The sequence below is a fragment of the Cryptomeria japonica genome, chromosome 11, assembly GCF_030272615.1.
Source record: "Cryptomeria japonica chromosome 11, Sugi_1.0, whole genome shotgun sequence".
In the NCBI taxonomy this organism is placed as follows: Eukaryota; Viridiplantae; Streptophyta; class Pinopsida; order Cupressales; family Cupressaceae; genus Cryptomeria; species Cryptomeria japonica.
In genome coordinates, this window is record NC_081415.1 from 374,874,003 (window position 1) to 374,895,288 (window position 21,286).

General features: G+C 35.8%; 1 protein-coding gene across 4 annotated transcripts in view; it reads left to right on the top strand.

The window, feature by feature from the left end:
* The window catches only part of LOC131069481 (ultraviolet-B receptor UVR8), a 143,891-nt gene extending 122,874 nt beyond the window's left edge, over positions 1-21,017 (top strand). For 2 of the 4 annotated variants that reach the window (XM_058004920.2, XM_058004922.2), the window contains exons 14-15: positions 329-408; positions 20,731-20,868. In XM_058004920.2, coding sequence (XP_057860903.1) covers positions 329-383 — 55 coding nt within the window. In that variant the 3' untranslated portion in view covers positions 384-408; positions 20,731-20,868. Of the gene's footprint in view, positions 1-328; positions 409-20,730 lie in introns of all 4 variants that reach the window. The other 2 variants (XM_058004921.2, XM_058004919.2) reach the window with 1 other exon arrangement.
* The last annotated feature ends 269 nt before the right edge of the window (positions 21,018-21,286 follow it).

The window sequence follows — 21,286 nt, forward strand, 5'->3', positions numbered from 1 at the left end:
GTACTTTTGTGAACAAACCCATACTCTTACAGCACTGTTACTACCATTGTAGTAATGCCTATTAGCATTTACAAAGTTAAAAAATAATTTGCCTCTATTTTTAAAGCTTTTCTATGCATTAATTCTCATTGTTACTCTTACTCTTTATTTTGTATGGTTTCAACAATGATGGAACTCATCACAATATGAATGATCTTAGGTTTGCAGAAATAGATATCGTTTGATATAGAATTGTAGTTAAAAGTTACTGGCTATCTCATAGTTAATGTAAAGAGACATTGGAAGATTTTGTGATATAAGCTTGAATCTTATTTCTTTTCTACTAAAGGTGGCAATGTTTTCGTATGGGGATGGGGAGGTTCTCAAGGAACATTTTCAGATGATGGTTTGTCATCAGGAGGACAGTTGGTTAGTTTCTCTCTCTCTCTCTCTCTCACACACACACACACACACACACACACACACACACACACACACACACACACACACAAATATGCAGCCCTATTTGTGCTTTGATTTGTTTTTTTGACTTGTTTTTGCAATATAATTAATGACAATTTTAGTGCAGATAAAGACATAATAATGCAACACTTTTTCAGTTCAGGAAAATGACTAATATTCAGGAATAACACAACTGAAAATTCCAGATTTAATTTCTGATTTGGAAATACATTTTTTTTCAACCCAATCCATAAAAATACACTACATATCTAAATCCAGCATACCCAAAAAATGCAGGAATGGTTTTGCTTGAGCTGCTCACAAAAATCACCAAAATATCACTCCAAAATGAATGCCAACGCTCACAATGTGCTTCAAAGGCTATGTTGAAGGTATGCAAGGAAGTGCAGGTCTAAAACGCTCCAAAACAACAAGTATACCCTCCTTAAAACCCTAGATGCCCATCAAAAGAGTGTATGGCCAGCAAGGGAGAAGATACAACCAGCAAAACAAAAAATATACCCTCATTTTTCTCCAAAAATATTCTTTTAAAATCTGATATTCAATAAGCTCCGCAAATCTGAAAATGCAGACTCCAATATGCCCAAATGTGACCTCTGAATGAAATCACCAGATTATTGTCTAGATTATTTTCCAAATTGTATCTCTCAACAATGTGGAGAATGTTGCCTGCAAGGGTGTCCGTCCTCACAAATCAACGAGAGGAAGCAATCTCCCCAAATCCAAAGCAATATCAAAATCAATACTCAACATATCCTCAAATGAGAGCTTCAATCCTCCTTTTATATTTTTTTGGCTTTTTGACAATTTTTTTTAAAAGCATTTTTTTGCCTTTTTGCTATTTTTTTGGGAAAGCACTTTTTTGCTTTTATTCAATAAAAGTCACTTACCTTTTTAATTTCCCAATATAGCATTAAATAATAAAGGCCCATCCATTAAAATCTTTAATTTAACTTTATTAACTTATATCCTATTGTGATTTACTATAAAATCACTCGACTATATTGAAAGTTGAGATGAACATCAAAACTGAACCCATTGACAATACTAAAAATAGCAAGCATGCCATCTAACTCTATTGGTGCCTATAACTGACTTACTAAAAATAGTGTGGGAGGATTAACTCGAAAAGGCTCTAGAAAAGAGTGTTACACTTTTCCAACTGTCAAAATACAAAATCACACATGATATTGCCTCCAAGATTCGCTAACTCTAATCAATAGTCCACAGGAATCGTCTGAATAGGCTAACAACTTACCATGCTGAACTAGCTTAGGAAGGGGACATTACAATTTGCCCTTCCCGAAATTGCTTGTTCTCAAGCAATCTTGATTCTTGATGCTGCAAAATCTGTTCATTTCTCGCATGTGGCATCTTTTATTGGTAAGTTCTTCCATTTAACCAAAAATTCTTTGATGACCCTTTTCCGAAGAGTCCTTTCTCTAGTATCAATGATGGCCTCTTGAATCAATACCAACTTTCCATCCTCAACTACTGGTGGCAACTCAGATGAGGTAACGACATTATGCCAAGTGCCTTCTTGAGCCTGGATACATGAAATATATTTTGAACTCTATTGCTAGCCGATAGCTCAATCTCATAGGCAACCTCTCCAACCTGCTGAGATACTCTAAATGGTCTATAAAACCCGGGCTTGAGTTTCTTTGCTCCACTCTTCTTTAGAATAGATTGTCTATATGGCTGCAATCTCAAATGAACCATGTCCCCAACCTCAAAACTGCGCTCTATCCGATGTTGATCAGCATACTTTTTTTTATTCTGTCCCTATTGCAAATTTTCTGTTAGGGACTTCATGATGTCTTGACTCTCTTGTAGTAAGTCCTTTGTCTTAGGCACTCTACTATCCCCAAATAGTAGATCCATGAAGTTGGGAGCTTCATATCCGTATAAAGCCATGAATGGCGACATCTTAATAGACATGTGATAAGTAGTATTATAACAATACTCACCAAGGTGTAGCCATTTAATCCAAGCCCTTTGCTGCCCAAAAACATAGCTCTTAAGATGCCCTTCTACCCATTTGTTGACAATCTCTGTCTGGGCATCTGTCTGTGAGTGGTATTTGGTGCGAGGAGTGAGCTATGTGCCACTAATTTAAAGAGCTTTTGCCAAAAGATGCTCAAGAACTTGCTATCTTTGTCATTTAATGATATTCTTGGGCAACTCATGCAACTTGAAGATCTGTCTAAGAAACGAATGCACTACTTGTGTTGCTGTATAAGTAGCTGAAATGGCAAAGAAGTGTGCAAATTTAGTCAACTTGTCAATTACCACATTAATGCAGTCTTTCCCATTTACCTTAGGTAGCCCTATAATAAAGTCCACAGAGATTGATTCCCATTTCTAATTCAAAATGGGTAGGGGCTGAAGTAAGCCAGCTGAATAAGTATGTTCATTCTTATTCTGTTGGCAAGTGGGACACTTCTTGATGTACTTAAGGATTTCATTTTTAAGTCGTTTTCAAGTAAACCTCTCTTGGATTTTGCCTATAAGTCTTAAAGAAACCTTGGTGACCAGCCATAGGTGTATCATGGAAAGTCCTCAATATTTTCACCTTAAGTTGTGAAGTAGGCACCAAATAGATTTTGTCCTTGTACATGACCAACTCATTAACCACTATATACCTATCATCATGAAGTGTGCCCTCTATAACTCTTGTTGCCCATGAGTCTTTGGCATACTCTATTACAATTAACTCTCTCCAATTAGCAAAAACTTCTATCAAAGAACAAATTGAGGTCTCCTAGAACGTGCATCAGCCACTATGTTTTTCTTTCCCTTGACATTAACAATGTCAAAATCGTATGCCTGCAATCTGCTGACCCACTTTTGCTGCCTATCAGTGAGATCCTTTTGGTTTATGAAGTATTTGATGCTATTGTGGCTTGTTTTGGTGATGAATTTGCGCTTGACTAGATATGGTCTAAATTTGGCCAAGGGATGCATAATAGCCAACGTCTCTCTATCATACACTAAGTAGCTCTTCTCCACACCTCTCAATTTCGTGCTCTCCAATGCAATAGGGTGCTATTCCTGCATCAAATCTACTCCTATAACCTCTCTTGAAGCATCACACTCCAACTCAAAAAGTTTGGTAAAATCAGATATTGCCAAAATTGGACATGGAGCCATCACCTGTTTGCAGTGCTCAAACACTTCTATGCTAAATCTGACCACTGAAAGGCTCCCTTCTTAGTCAAGTCTGTAAGTGGGGCTACTGTCTATGAGAAGCCTTTGACAAATCTTTTGTAGAATCTGCAAAGAACAAAGAATCCCTTAAGCTGTTTGAGATCGGTAGGAGTAGACCATATGACAAGAGCCTTGATCTTCTCGAGGTCCACTCTTATTCCCTCTGCACTAATAATGTGACCCAAATAGAGAAGTTTTGTCATCCCAAAGTCACTCTTAGACTCCTTAGCATAAAGAGACTCGGTCTCTAAATTTCTCAATACCTCCTCGAGATGCTGCATATGCTCCTCCCAAGTCTTAATGAATATCAAGATGTCATAAAAAATAAATCAAAACAAATTTCCTTAATGGCTTTTGAAACACCTGATTCATACAACTCTGAAAAAGTAGCTGAGCATTAGTTAACCCAAAGGGCATTACTACGAACTCAAAATGCTCAAAGTGACATCTAAAAGCCGTTTCTCAACGTCTTCTTTCCTCATTTGGATTCGATGGTATCTTGACCTCAAATCTATCTTAGAAAAGTACCGAGTCCCATGCAACTCATCAATCAATTCAGCTATTCTAGGAATTGGATACTTTTTCTTGATTTTTTTATTCAGGGCCCTATAACCAACACACATTGGCATTGTTCCATATTTTTTCTTCACCAAAACTACTAATGATGTGAATGGGCTCTTGCTGGGTCTTATGTGCGCCATATCTAGTAATTCCTTAATTGTCTTTTTTGTTTCATCCTTATGCTTCTTAGGGTGTCAATAAGGAGAAGTGATTACTAGTTTGGTTCCCTCCTCCAATTCAATAACATGATCTATTCCCCTCTTAGGAGGAACTCCATGAAGGATACGTTTGAACACCTTCGTATGCTTAGATAGCAACCTTTGAACATCTAGATGATAAGTTCTCTTTTGCTGATCTGAGAGTTCAGGAATTGTTGGCATGATGAGACACTCTACTGGCCACTCTACCTGATCATGTCTAATCAACCGCTCTATCCTCTTAAGTGATACCACTCTAGGCCCTCCATTTGAAAGTCCCTTGAGTACCATTTTCCTCCCTTAGTGTTCAAATATCATTCCCAACTTCTATAAGTTGAAAGAGAATTCTACAAGTGACAACATCCATGTCATACCAAGAATAACATCATTGTTCCCCATATCAACCACATAGAGTTCATCTTTCAGCTCATGATAACCCAGCTGTATACTCAAAGTAGAAATTTTACAAGTACAAGGAAGTTTGTATCCACTAGCTACCATCACCTTGAATCCATCATATTCTTCAGTTTGTAACCCCCTCTTAGTTACAAACATCTCATAGATGAAATAATGCATGGCCCTAGTATTTATCATAGCAACTATGCACTGCCACTTGGAAGTGATTGCCCTTTCAGCAGTAGTAAGTTGTGCAATAGTTCTACCATCCTTGGTCTCTTCTTCTGATGTGTTTAACTCTTTTCTACTCTTTGAATCAGATTGTTGATCTGATTTTTTTGATGTAGATTCCTCACCAGAAAAATACTCCAACTGCTGAGCCTTAGCTTTCATACTACACTTATGTGAAGGGTCCCAAGGTTCTTTGCAATGGAAGCACAATTTTCTCATTCTAAGGTCACTCAACTACTCACTATTCAATCTGTTTGAATCTTTCTTTGGCTGATGTGATTCCTTTTGGAATGGTTTCTTGTCGTTGCCCTTCTTATGAGTAAATCCCTTAGACTGAAATTTGCTCCTAGAAGTAGAAGTCTCTATTCTTTTTGAAGACGTCCTGTAAGGTAGGTGGATTGAGAGCTTTAATCCAACCTCTCAAAGGATCTGTCAACCCATCCATGAATAGGACGATGAGTCTTTTGGTTGAACTATCGGTAACTAACACAACAAGCATCTTGAAATTTGTAATATATGTGTCAACTGAACCTCATTGTTTCAGTTGTGCCAACTCTCTGAAATGCAGCTCCAGGTGCTTCTTATCAAATCTTTCGATTAGCCTCTCTATAAAATCTGCATAAGAAGTAATCTTATCCTGCTCCGTGGTGATCATCCCATGATGCCACCATTCATGTGTAATGCCATCTAGATGTATAGCTTCATATTTAAAGGCCTCTTCCTCTAGCATATAATTAATTTGAAAATAGGTATCTACCTTTTGGACCCAAGCTCTAGTTCCAGTCTTCCTTGAATTGTCATAATAAGGAAGATACAATTGCTCCACTTTCTTTTTGTAAATCAAAGTTTTATGTTTAATCACCAGTGCGGGGTCTATGCTTCATTCTAACATCAATGTAGGTCCCTTAATGATATAGAAGCTTGGAACTTAGGACCTCCATTTTCCCGATCATGTCTAAATTGATTTTGCAAATCTATTATGGTCCTGGTGCATGTATCATAGGTCGAAAGTAGGCATAACAGGCCTTGAAGTGATAGTTTTAGTTTGCTGATTTGGAACTCCACCATGGACTGTATTCTCACCTTGGCCATTATTGCCTCCATTGTTGCCTCCATTAGTGCTTGCAACATTAATGATTCCCATTTGACAAGCAATCATTTCCGTTAGTAATTCCAAATGCTGATTTTGTTGTTGGGCCCTTTGTTCTCCAGCCTGTTGCCCTCTAACCAGTGTGTTGTGACGTTTTCACACATCACTCCATTGCAAATGGGGATCCCCACTTCTTGCTTGATAGTGTGGTTGTTTTAGCTTAGTTGTTTGGTTTGGCAATAATTTTGGTGTCTTTAGCCTGCTGCTTGTGAGGAGATGCAATGCCTTGATTGTTAGAGGGAGGTCAAGTTAGGGAGTCATGTTTCATGTCTGGAGTCCATGATGGAGTGATAGTATTGAGTTTTGGAGTCGAAATAATGAAAAGTGTAAAATGTTGTTAAGTTAGGAAAGTTGTCAAAAGTGGGAATGTTGCAAGGTTGTCAAGGAATGAACTCAATGAAGTCATGATCCTATAGAGCTTAAGTGGAGCAATCAATCAAGGAATGAGAAGTATTCCTAAAGGTGGATTTCAAGAGGATGATAAGTGAAGATGAGAGATGAATGATGAACAACTCTCAAGTAACAGGAGCGCTTCAAGACCTAGGTGGATGAAGAATGGATATTAAATTTTTTTACAAGTGTGGATGAAAGCAAAAGTGCTCAAATTCCTTGACCTCAAGGAATCCACTACTTGAGGGTCTTGAAGGCTAATTTTATCCATGAGTTGCACCATCAATTGGTCCATCAAGATAAGTGAGAGTTGAAATGAACAAGTTTATGCATGTCTTCATGATCAAATGCAAAGATCCAAGACTTAAGAGAAGGTGTGCGAATTTATCCTTGAGTGCTCAAATTCCTTCCACGACTTTAATGAAGTGGTGTGATGATCAGTCTTCTAAGGGTTGGGTGAAATGCATAAGGTTGGTGATGCTTAAAATGATTTCAACAAGGAGAGATTACCTCCAATCAATCTTGCAACAACTTTCTTTACTTGGCAAAATGAATGAATTGGACAAAAGGTGATCTTGAGGGAAGTAGGCTATGAGTGCTCAAATTCCTTGACCTCAAGGAATTGATGCCCAAGATAAATCCATGACATGGAGGTCATGAGGGTTATGATGAATGGAAATTGCAATGATTAAACTTGTCCTTGAACCTTTTGCAAACAAAGTGCTGATGATGATGAGAATAGGAAAGAGCTGATGTGATCAATTTACTTTATGAATTAAGGGGACGAAATCAGGTGATTTGTCATGAGTGCTCAAATTCCTTTACCTTAAGGAATCCATGACTTGCTGGACTTAAGAGTGAGGTGAAGTGAAAGTTGCACTATCAAGTTCGTCCTTAAAGATTTCCAAAGTTGTAAATGAAGTGTTTTTAATGAGGAAGGAGTTGGAGAGGAAAATGAACGATTGATTTGTGAGTGCTCAAATTCCTTGACCCCAAGGATTCCACGACTTGGGAGTCTTGATGGCTAAGAGATGAAAGTCACCTTGAATTAAATTCATCCTTTGATCTTCAAAATTTACAAATGAAATTCTTCCAATGGGGTAAAAAGTGAGGGTTAATGTAATTAAACTTATGAGTTGAAGGAGGTTAGTGCTCATATTTTTTGACCCCAAGGAATCCACGACCTTAGGGTGGAAGATCAACATTTTTTCCTCGAGGCCAAATAATCCATGTTCTAGTAGTATGAGTGAAATATCCTATGTTTGAACAAATGCACGCTTAAGTGAAGCAAGTATGGACCTTGAGCAAGCAGACCTGAGAAAATTTGCACAGCTGATCAGAAAGTTGGACCTGAAAACTTATCAGGCCTACAAATTAAGAAAATCAGACTTAAACGTGTATGCAGAGCAGAGCAAGTGTGTTTCGGTGGAAAATTGTGATTTGGAAGGCAATTCTATCTTTGTTTTATGTGTCAAAGCCACAATAATCTTATTTAGCTGACTTGATTTCTTATTACTCCCCCAAAACCTGCCAAGAGGGAGAAAAACCCTAGGTCGGCCCTTCACAATTTTTTTTTTTCAAATGTTTGATGCTAGGGTAGCCAACCTACATTCTGTATTCAATCAATTTAGTTTCAAACGAAGGGTTGTGCAATTCGGCTGGATGAATGGGTGCATTGACAAGTGTTAGGGAGTCCAATAAGTAAGGATAAAATTCATCCCTTCAAACAACAAATTTAAGTCTAAATCGCAGCAAGCAATCAGCACAGCAGACCTGTGAATAAATTACCAAAATCAAGCAGAAGTAGTGCAAATTGGAAGCAAATTAGACCAGACTTTGGGCAAATTTTATCTGCAAGTTTGTTAACGTCACTAGTTTCCAGCCTTCAAAATTTATTTCCAGATTTAAAAAACATTATTCTCTTTTTGGTGTTTTGATCAGAATGTGTTTATTTTTCAGGTTTAAGACAAGGGATGAAGTGCTTGCAGCATAGAGATGGTGGTGAATGAAGGACTCAACCACGGAGAGGGACATCACGACTTCAAGTATTGCAATAACAAGGTGAAGACTCAACAATGCAAGGGAGGAGATCAGCATGTTCACTTCATAATTTCAGCATTGTATTTATATAGCATGAAGAGATCATGACATGGAGAAAGAATCACTGATATCGCAACATGACGAACAGTCCAACATTCATCAACATTGGAGAGACTCAGCATCACAAGATGAATGTTACCATCATGAGAGAGAAAACACAAGCGATGAAAGTACTGAAAGAGTCTAATTTCAAGGATGAAATGAAAGATCAACATCTTCAAGGCAAGGAGGAGGTTGAAATAATCCAGCAACATGAAGGATTCATAAATACCACAGCAAGGATGAGGCAATCAAAGTCAAGGATTCTCTAGCAATGAGAAGAATTACGAGGATGAAAGACATTATAACCTTGCAAGAGAGAGGCATCATGACCTCAAGCAATGCATGTGCAACGATCAACATACTTAAGGTGATGAGAAAGGAAGATAGTGCAAGTGAATGCTACAACTACAATGACCTTGAATTTCCTTTGGAAATCCAAATGTCAAGGTCAAGTGTACCCAAGATATAAGGAAGATGAAGATGGAATATGAAGAAAAGCAAGCATAAACATCATGAAGTCATGAACTATATCAAGGAATTTATATCTAAAAGCAAGGATCCAACATAGATATCATGGAGTCTACATTAAATGCAACACAAAGGGGCAGAATTCTCAAGTATGAAGAAGTATAGGTGAAGATAATCGAATCAGATAATATTATGCAATTTGGGAATATCTCCTTGTTGACTTGGTGGTCAGCGCCTCCTTGGGGACTCGTGACATGGCTTAACTGCCTCCTATGGGTCGTGTTAAATCTGACATTTGTATCGGCAATTGATAGTTCGAGCTTTTGGCACAATGGCAAACGATTCCAACAATTGGTATCAGAGGCTTGGGTCACGGGTTCGAGTCTCCCTTTAGTGGGTGCTGAAGGCTTAGTTGGTGCTGAGGGGGAGATCGTTGACTTGGTGGTCAGCACCTCCTTGGGGGCTCATGACATGGCTTAACCGCCTCCTGTGGGTTGGGTTAAATCTAGCATTTGTATCGGGCATTGATAGTTCGAGCGTTTGGCTCAATGGCAAACAATTCCAACACTCCCACTATCATCACATTCATCAAGGAGCAATTTGAAATGTTGAGTATCAAGAGATATTTCTCAACTATAAACACTTTGTGATGATCTAAAAGATGCGCAAGTTGAGGTGGTGCCTAGTCATCATCAACCCAATCACATCATTCCAAGTCAACATCCAGATTCAATGTATTTGACTCATCAAATGAGGAGAATAACTACTACATGTGGAGGCACAAAGTTCGATGTACCTAACCTCATCTCTCATTTGTGCACATTCAAGGATTGACATGTGTCCTATTTATTGTAATCGAATCATTGGTCAAATATTAAATGTAATGCAATGTTAGTTGTAACTAATCCTAATTAGGGTTTTATTTTGTATCTTGGCCATTGATTTGGATTTGATCCTAGGTCTTCATTTGTAAAGGGAAGTCTAAAAAAGGCTTGCTCTCCTCATTTGCGGAGGTGAATAGTGCGGAGATTAATAGCAGTAATATAGAGTTATAGTAGAGTAGGAGAAGGCAGAAATTGTTGCCAAGGCATGTAAATAAACATACCTTTCATTGAATTTATGGTGAATAGTGGTGTTTCTTCTACATATTGCATGGTTTCTTGTTATATCCTCAAATTTAGACATTGATTATGGTGGATAAGTGATGATATTTGATGAATCCTTTGGTTCATACCATTTACAACTTGTAGTGCATGGTTAGTCTAAATCTAATTATTATTTGTAGCTAAGTTCGATTGTGAATACTTAATTTGTATCACACTAGTATTGGGTATTTGAATGGATAGTTTACAATATGAAGATCTTTCACTACCTTAGGAGATCACACTCTTTCTATGGCGTTGTGAGCTATCTCTGGTTAAGTAGTCTATCAAAACATCATTCATTGTTGTCATTGTCTTTAGGAATTAGATTAGTCTTCCATGACCCCTCCTCTTTTATCTTTTTTCAATTCAAGTCAGTTTAGGAGAAAGAATCATAAGAATGTGTGAATTTTGGAATGTGCCAAACTTCATCAAGTTTGATATCATGCAAACTCAAGGTTATGTTGGCATGGTCGGAATTCATAATTGACCTATATTTATATTTTCCACAATTTGATGCTTGTGCAAAAATATAATTGATTCTAATTAAAAGGTAACCCATATAGTTCAATAGTAAATTAAAGTAATAGCCACTTTATAAAGAGATAAAATATGGTATTTTTCTGGAAAGTTATTATGTGAGTATGAAACATAACTTCTAGAGAAATATCCAGGTTCTTTAAAAGGAGATTGAGAGGAGGCATTTCCTCATTCTTGATATTCTTGACATATGATATTTTATTGAAACTGTAATTGTGGAGTTGAGCAATTTTCTAGTACCTTAAATTGAAAATCCTTACACAAAGATTGGTTTCAGGAGTGAAAGATCTTTCCTAGCCAATATGGTTGAATTCACATAGGATTCACATCTTGTCAATTGGGTACTTGTGCTGAAGGATAAATTTATTCCAGATTGATATGTTCTAAATTGAAATTTAAGATTTCAGTTATATTGCTTAAGTGTATGTTTTATTGGTGATTGGAGTTGTAGTAGATTTATTATTTTACATTTAGGGCTGAGTGGTATACAGCCATACCACCCATTCTTTCAACAATACCATTTCTTCCACCACCCAAATCTGCCATGCCCTTGTCGAGGAGGTGTGGGGACTATTAACAAGATTTTTGGGTTTAACTTGCGGGTTGGGTGGACCGCATACTTAGTAGCCCATAAGGAGAATATTTCATAAGGAAGTTTGGAAAGATTGGCATGGGAAATATAATGCAGCGATTCTTCATTAATAAAGAATTTTGGGTGCTATTTTTTATATTGCCCCTCTTAGGGGAAGGTTTGGTGTTTGAAAAGTAGGTTACAGAATTTGGGAGGAGATTAGGAGGTTAAAGGAAGTGTAGATCAGTCCAATATTGTTGCTATATAAATTTACATCGGACGCACCTGTGATACATTTGATTATTACTCCATTTCTTGGACATGCTAATCACTATTCTCAGAAATATTGTACCAGCATCTTCTATATTAGCTTAGAGGTTAGAAATTTTTTTATTTGAGCATTGTATATTTGCTTCAACTACTTGTATGACAAATGTTTGTTAGAATGTCTATTGATTATTCCATGTCTTCAAATTGTTTGTGAGAATTTCTATAATCATACATGAAGTTTGCATCTGATCTACATTGTAGAAACTCATAAATAATGTTATTTGTTGCTTTGCCAAATGTTTGACAAAATGCCTATGAGCCAGAAAGATGATTTGAATGTTTAAATAAGACTTCAGCTGAGTCATCATTATTCAAGCCATTCAACAATCTTGTTAGTAGCAGTTTAATGCATTACAGGTCAGAACAATAATTCACCCTATTATATATGAATTCCTGACTTGCATCAGCAAATTGAGCTGTACAAGCATTGGGAACTATGTGTAAATTTAGCCAGAAATTAATGAAATCAACCTTTGCATGTTATTCTTGAAATCTGAATGGTCATTCAAGTGTGAAATGGATGCATGGCAACTATTTGACATAATGTCTATGAGATTCATTGTTAGTTACAGCTATTCACAATTAGTAAATTCATAAATTCTAACACTCCCGAGTGCTTGACTCAATGTCTATGTGCTAAAATAAAAAAAAAACAATTCCAGCTTTTGTTGAAACTTCTTGGTAGGGACATTGGATGTGGTCTCAACTACAATTGTGAAAATGTATGCCAAAGAAGCTTTGCCTAGGCATGTAAATTGTTTGAGTCACATGGAATGCATAGATCAAAGATACCAGCATACTCGTTGCCTATGCGACATAGATATTGTGAAACAAGGTATGGGCTTTGAAGAATTGTATGATGTCTTGTGGCTCTAAGTACACTCGTGAAAACATATGCAAAATGTGGAAACATTGCCTAGGCATGCAAATTGTTTAAGTCACATGAAATGCATAGATCAAAGATACCAACATACTCTCTGCTTGTGCCGCATATGAATTTTGTAACAAGGTATGGGCATTCGACCAAAGCATGAAAAATAAAAGATTATCAAATGTTGAAATTGTAATTGTCATGTACGCAAAATATGGAAACTTAGAAAACGAATGTGAAATGTTTGACTAAATTTTTGCCCACAAACCAAAATATGGACAACCATCAAAGGACGAAGGTTGTAGCTTTTTGAACAAATGTTGTTACAACTACAGGTGTAGACATTACACAAAACGACATGTAAATCATATAATAATAACAAAGTACCTTGAAGAAATATTGCTTGAATGCCTACATAACATATGATAACAATACATTGGAAGACTTGTAACCAAAACAAAGGACGATGACACTTCACTCTGCAACGGCTCTTCCCGCCCATGGGGCCATTTCAAATTCTGACGATGGCTCTTCTCCCTCGGCCTTCGTCGTTCCTACTGTGGAAATCGGTGGCATTGCCTTTGTGCGTGCCTCCTCCCTGGTGGGTGATGTGGATGCTTCGTCTCGCCCCTCTGCCTCTGTCGCTGGTGGTCTGCAGGGTGTGCGGTTTTTTGGTCTCCCTCCTCCTGTGGTTGCTGATGGAGGCTCTCTTCCGTCTTCACCCACGCCCTTTGCGCAGGGGTTTCAGGTTGGGTCCCCCACGATTGGTGTCTTTGACCCAGTTTTGGATTTGGAGGCCCTTGCTGCTGCTAGTGGTGATGCTCGAGGTGAAGATGCTCCACCCAGGCCCTTTGCTGGAAAGCGTAGCTTTGCCCGTGTGACTAAATCTGCTGCCCAGCCTTCTAAAGGGAGTTCGTCCTCTCCGTTGTGCCAAGACCTCTCTTGTTGTGGTATGTGGCCGAGAGGTTATGGAGAATGTTGACTTCTATCAGCGTAGTGCTGTGGTCTACAGATTTACTGGCGAACCTTCATTGCTGGGTGAGTGATTCTTGGAAGCCCCTTGTTTCTTATGGCATTGAGCTTTTCCCTTGTGCTAAGGGGTTTTTTGTTGCCTCCTTTACCTCTACTCATGAGCGTGATTTGATTTTGGGTAAGCTATGGACTTGGGGGGATCACTTCTCTATTAAGCCCTGGACTCCTTCCTTCAACCCCCTTATGGAACCCCTCTTTGTTCGTTTGGTTTGGGTCCACCTCCCCAATCTCCCCCTCCATTTTTGGGAACCCTCTTGTTTTGAGGCCATCGGTAACTCCATTGGTAGCTTCTTGAAGGTTGATGATGTCATGTTCTCCATGGGTCATTCTACCTTTGCTCGCCTTTTAATTGATGTTGACATATCTCTGGCCCTCCCTAGGGATGTGGTTCTTATGGTTGGGGATAGGCCTTGGACTCAACCATTGGATTATGAAGGTCTCCCTTTTCGCTGTCGAAGGTGCTTCTCAACGGGTCACCTTGCTTCTGACTATTCTCTCTCTCGTCGCAAAGGTGCTGCTACTTGGTGGAAGGATGCTACAGAAGACCACTTGACGATTAATGCTTCAGATTCTGTTTCGGTTGATTCATCTCATGATGAGGTGCCCCTTACTGCTGATGAAGGCTTGGTTGATGTTACTGTTGTGGCGGACCCTTCCCCCTTTGTTCCTGCACCTGTTGCTCCTGCTCCTCACCTTCACTCTACTCCTAGCGTTTGTTCTCTTGCTACTACTCCGCTGCAACAACAGTCTAGCAGTGACTCTACAGGGTCTTCCCCGCTTGATTCTTCTTCGAAAGTTCCTAATGATAGTGTTGCCTGGACGATTGTTTGTCGTAGGCGGAAAGGAAAATCAGACCCCCTTCCCCAAGCCCCCCCTGGTCAAGTTTCAGGTTTTTCTCCCCCCTCATGATTTGGGTTGGGTTGTTGATGGTTTGACAGGTCAGTTTGGCCTGTCTAACTTTGTTCTTTTGCGGTTTGCACCCCTACTTGGTCTTTTTTTTTTTTTTTTAGTCTTTGACTTTGTAAAGGGTCAGCGCCCTAGTTAACTATGATAAATCCTACTATATCACCTGATGTAAATTTATTAAATAATGTTAATATGCTAAAAGAAGAAATAAATCATTAAATATTGTTAATTTATGTTAAATAAAAGTTAATATAAATAAATGATGAAAATGTTAATATATTTAATATATAAAATAATAAAGAAAAGTATTATTAAATTAGTGTTAATGGAAGTAAAACATTGTATAAACTAAAAGCTAACTATGAAAACGATGACATAATATAAGGACACCACAATGGCCCCCCTGCGGGAAGTGGTGGGATGGGGGTCATAGCCTGGGCTGCGACCACCGTCACACTCCTTCCTGCGGAAGGGACCTCGTGGTGGGTCGCGACCCTTCCCCTCCACGGGGTATAAAGAAAGACCTCCATAGAGTAAAGGGAGGTAGAAAGGAGGAAGACGAAAGTACTGAACTAAAACTGCGGACTTCAATCTGCAGACGACAAACTACGGTCTACGAACTTCAAATAGCAGGTTGCGGACTGCGACAAGTAAGTGGTGTCTACGGTTCATAGAGTATATATATGTGCGTGGACGTGTGTGCCACACACACATATATAGTAATGAATATTTTTAATATATGTTAATGAATGGTTCTAAATATATGTTAATGAATAATTGTGAATATATGTTAGTGAATAGTTCTAAATATATGTTAAGGAATATTTGTGAATATATGTTAATGAATAGTTCTGAATATATGTTTATGAATATTTGTGAATATATGATAATTAATAGTTCTGAATATATGTTAATGAATATTCCTGAAAACATGTTAATGAATATTTTCTGAATATATGTTACCGAATACATGTTAATATAGGAATATGTAAATGTAGATTATGGAATGAAAAAATGATAATGAATTGTAGAATGTAATATGAATAATGTGGCTATATGATGGAGGCTATTGGGAGGAAATTCCCTTAGCCTAATGCAGGGATTATGATAATCCCTGATAGGTAGTATATATTGAGTATCTATATGCATATATGTATCGCTTGGGTGACAAAAACTCATCCAAGAAGAGACGGATCTGGCCGGTCCTCTCTGGTAGACTTGGATGACGAGATGCGTCATCCAAGGCAAGGAATTGATCATATATGATGGTCTTCCTTGGTAGGCTTGGATGTAAGATGTTACATCCAAGACAAGAATTGAATTATCCTTCGATTTCCTGGTATGGCTTGGAACCAAGATGGGTTCCAAGAAGGCGAGCTTCACAACCGCCTAAAGATATGTCCCAATACTGCACTCGTATCCTTTTTATTAAATAAGAATTGAGATTAGTTTTAATTAAATAATTGAAGTTTAATTACAAAGTAGATTAGTTACATATATATATTTGTTGCATTCTAACAGTCTGTTTTGCAGGACAATGGTCTCTAACTAGTAGGGACATTACATTAACGATGCTTTTTTAATAAAAAACACATGATAACAATACTACTATCTTTGTTCGTATCCTTAGTATAGTGGAGCCGCACCTAATCACCCATTTCTACAAAGGTCAATAATAAAGTGATGGAAAAATAATTATGTAGTATTTGTTTCTATATATAACACACATAGTTTTTTTTCTAGGCATTTCTTGGAATTCATGATAAAATAACAATCGAAAATAATTATTTTTTTAAAAAGAAATTTAAGTATGTGATTTTTTTTTGGATTCAAAATAACACAAAATATCATTTTTTAAAATTCTATTTTAAATGTAATTAAATTTAAAGAAATTGTGTGGATAAAGTATTTAACGTTTAATGAAAAGTTTTTAATAGGTGATATTTTGAAAATTTTAGAAAGTTGGAAGGTTTTGAACATATATGAATTTCTCTTGAAATTTATCAAGATGTAGGAGGTCAAGTTCGGAAAATTGATAGCTATTAGCATAAAATATTATAAACAAGCTCTTTGCATCTTCTCCTACCACTAGATCAAACAATTTTGTAGAGGTCTTAAAGATTATAAAGAGGAAGGAATTGCGTCTTTACATTAGATCCATGCTCAAGCAAGCACAATGCAATCTTTGACACTTTACCACAATTTGAGTATGCTTAACATCCCCACAACTTGCAAGAACTTTGATAAACTTTTGGGACTTGCATCCTTAGAGCAAATATCATCTTGGATCATGTTTCTTTACTCTCTTAAAATCTTAACTAATCTAAGATATTCGAGGTACATGTAAAGGACAGGAAATGGTGTAACTAATATCTTAAATCATTTCTTGATTTGAACAGTATGAATATAGTAGACACTATTCCCATTATATAACATTTGAGGTGCACTTAACTTGTATGAATATATTTCAGCTTGAACTCTTACAACACTAAAAGAGGGAGAATATTTCAATACTATGATAGAACCAAAATGCAGTAGGATTCTAATGCACCTAAATATATACCTAATTGAATCCATTATATATTAATCAATGTAACGATTCACATTAGTATGCTATATAGATAATTTACAAGCCTCAAGTAAATCAAAGAGCACCCACAATTGACAATCTTTTTTAATTTTTCGGAAGTCTCTTAATGTAGAGAACAACACAATATGCATAATCTTTAACATCATCTCAATGAATTAATTAAGAATAAAATTTGATACCTTTAATCCTATTACAAACACATTCATATTTTTAATATAATTTTGTAAATTACCACTCAATTATTGTGGAAGCATACTAATTCTCCAAGGAATGTCTTGTGGAGGGTTTTGACAAGTAGGCATATATTTTTTTAGCTCCAAGGCTATTCCCACATGTTCTTTTCAAAACAAGACATAATTTGATGTTTTCAATATTATATTTTGTATCATAATGGCCAAAATTGTTTGGGTAAAAAATTGGCAAACCAAAAGTATATGACTTTTTGAAAAAAATCAAAATTAAAAAAAAAATGTAGAAAGCCCTAGAAAAAAGACAAACTACCTTATTAAAACTTAAGGGCATTTCCATAGCATAGAGGTATAGAGAGCAAATAAAATAAATCTTAACCCATGAATTATAGAAAATAGGATTTTGTTGCTTATATTCATATTGCTAAGATTGCATTGCACAAAGCATACTTAATAATGCATAAATAATAACTAGATGGTTACAATTGACAAAATTTCAATTACAATATAGTTTGTACAAAATCAACATATAAACAAAGTTTCAAAAAAGTTCCAAAAAACCAAGCATAGTCAATGACTCTCGCTACTACAAATAGAGCTATTCTAGAGAGCTATAGGTCCTAATGATGAAGCTCCTAGTTCAGAGCCACTTCCGAGTCATTCAACCTTATGACCATCCAAGTTCACGCCCAAGATCTCAAAATCCTTTGGCTCAAAAAAATCATTAAAAAAATAACTCTACTTTGTTGAGCAAACAACGTGAACTACACAATGAGAATTAGTAGATTCATATTGTGATTTAACACTACTTGCAATTTTTAGAACACTGTGAAAGAGAACTATATTAAGAGTGTGAAAGGGAAATTATATGACAAAGGAAGCAATTACAAGGTTCAACTTAATATGTTTTGAATCAAATAGCTTTGGATAGAGTAATAGAAAATGCTCTTGAAACAAAATCTTACATTTCAAAAGACAATGACTAATATTTAATGATATTGAAATGTTCTCATTGATAGCTATTTTAGCAAATTTGTAAATTAGTGAAGGGGGTGTTAAATATTATTCCATTAGATATTAAAGACTTGCTAGTACAAAAGAAGGGAGCAGCTATTTGAGCCACAATTCTAGTTTATTATTATTCAAGCAATTTTTCCTTGATTTTGCATATAAGTGGATAATGGTTCTCAAAACATTGATGGACTTTGCATTGAAAAGTTGAGAGATTATGGGTATACAATTCATAAAAAATGGAAGCATGAGAAACTTTCTATTGTAATGGGACAGTTGCTACTAAAATCAATTTCGGTCGTCAAAGGGAAAATATAAGAGGCTTGCTTCTCAAGGGATTAAGCTAAGCTTGCAAGACTAGGGCATGACTTCTCTCAAGGCATGTATTAGTTTACCTAATACCTATTTAACATGAATGGCATGCTATACTTTATACATCTAAAGCATTCTTGTATTGCTATTACACTATTGCAAGCCTTTTGAACCTCCATGTAAATGACGAGCTTAAATGGAATGTAATTCCTTAACATATGTAGGGAAAGCATTTAAGTAGTGAGTTTCACCATTTAACAAAGCATTAAGCCTACAAAATTTACACAAAATTCAAATAAACCAAATCAATCCTTCATTTTGAATTAAAATATTGTTACAATTCATTTTTTCAACACAAGCTGATTTTTATCTTTTAGATAGGAGCTATTGTGCTTAGGTTTCACAATATCTATATATAGTTATGTACATACTTAGGCTTGCTACTTATACAATTGTTACAACCCTACTTGCTTGTCATTAAAACTTGATGGTTACTGCCAAATTGAAGCTCCAAATGTCAAAAGGGAAATTTTTCCCAACCTTAATCTTGATAATCTAAACAACCATCTTGATATTATTATTGGTGATTGGATTGTTAAAATTCTTTTTAATAATCAAGATGACAAGAATTCTAAGAAAGAAAACCTCTTTAGGTTGATATCAAGCCAATAGTGTTTCATTTCAATTTAGTTGGGCTTTTAATATTTACTTTTGGCAAGTGCTCTTTTAAGGCTCGAATATGTTAAAAAAATTGGATCGATCCATTACATAGTATTTATGATTTCGTCTATTGTTTCGCACTAAATTGTCTTTTGATCTATATTCATGGAAAGTATTACTACAAGCCTAAGAAAAATGACAATAGTGTGGAATATTGAGAAAAAATCAACACATCTCTTATCAATTCTATATTAATGTCCTTAACATCAAATGTAGAAGTATACCAAAAAGCATGTCTCTATTTTAGTGTCCTTAACATCTATTAGAAATATATGTCCATTCGAGGTTGCCTACCTATGATTTACTTCAACAACCTGATGAAATTTGGTGAATCTTTGATGGTTAACCATATCCAGGTAGCTAGAACTCAATTTTGTGCTAAAAAACAACGAAAAAACTTTGACTAAATAGAGATTTGTGTGGTTAGGGTTTCATAATAGGTTGGTGGACAACAAATGCACTTCTTGGACGATTTCTTTTTTGCTAATTAAATCCTTAAAAATTGTTTAGAATCGTTGAAAATTACAGGTGATTAAATTGTGGTTTTTGGGGGATTTTTTTTTTTAAGGATTTATGCTTTTGTGTTTTCTATTCATTTTACACTCTTTCTATTATATATTAATCAATAGAACAATTCATATTAATATGCTATATAAATAATTTCAAGCCTCGAACAATTGAAAATCATTTTTCATTTTTCACAAATGTCTTAATGAAAAAAAACAAACATAATCTTTGACATCATCTCAATCAATTAATTAAGAAAAACTTTGACACCTTTAATCTTGTCACAAACACATTCACATTTTAAAATATAATTTTGTAAAGTACCACTTAATTATCGTGGAAACAATACCAATTCTATTAGGAATGTCTTTTGTGGAACGTTTTGACAAGGAAACAAAATGTTTTAGCTCTAAGGCAATAGCCACAAGTGCTTTTCAAAACAAGACATAAATTGTTGTTTCAATATTATATTTTCTATGATTTTTATACCATTCCCATCAAAATTAAATTTCAAAGATTTCATGTGCACAAGAAAGCATCATTTAATATTGGACTTCGAACTTTGAAAAGTGAGCCTCACCAATACGAATACACTATATTTTTAAATTTTCTTGAGAAAACATATTGAATTTTTAGTATTCAAGGAAATTTATTGAGGAACTTTCTTGTTATGAATAATCCATGGAATTTGATATAAAGGTCAACCATTTAGCATCTATTGTATGTTACTTCTAAAATCATGTTTTTGAGTGTTTTTGTGTAGGGTCTTGATAATTACTTTAACTTGTGTTTTTCTTTTGTAGGGCCTTGGTAATGAGCTTGATTATCATGAACCAACAAAAATTGGTTTTGGTGAAGATGTTAATGTATTACAAATTTCTTGCAGATTCAATCATACAGGAGCAATAATTGAAGAAAAATGATTGATGGCTATTATTTTTAGGAAATGTGCTTTCGATGTATTGCTATAGGAAAGATAATATCTATTGAAATTATATTACTTATTTATATGTAAAAGTGGATATTGTAGCATAGTGTTACAAACTTATAAATACCTAAATTAATAAGATTGATATAAAATATTATATTATTGTGGTATTCTTTTGTTCTTAATTCCTTCCAAAACTTTTTTGCAAGTTTTTGAGATCGATGTAATAAATTCTTGGAGGACTTTAAATCTTTAGTAGCTCCTTGACATTTCTTGAACTCGCAAATTTAAGATACTGAAATTATAGGAAATGTTAGGTCCCAAAGCCACTACTTCACTTACAACAAAAACTTCATTCACAAAGCCAATATTGTTATCTAGGAAGTGATATCAGTTCATCATCAAAACCATGGAGGGTTCAAGGCCAACTC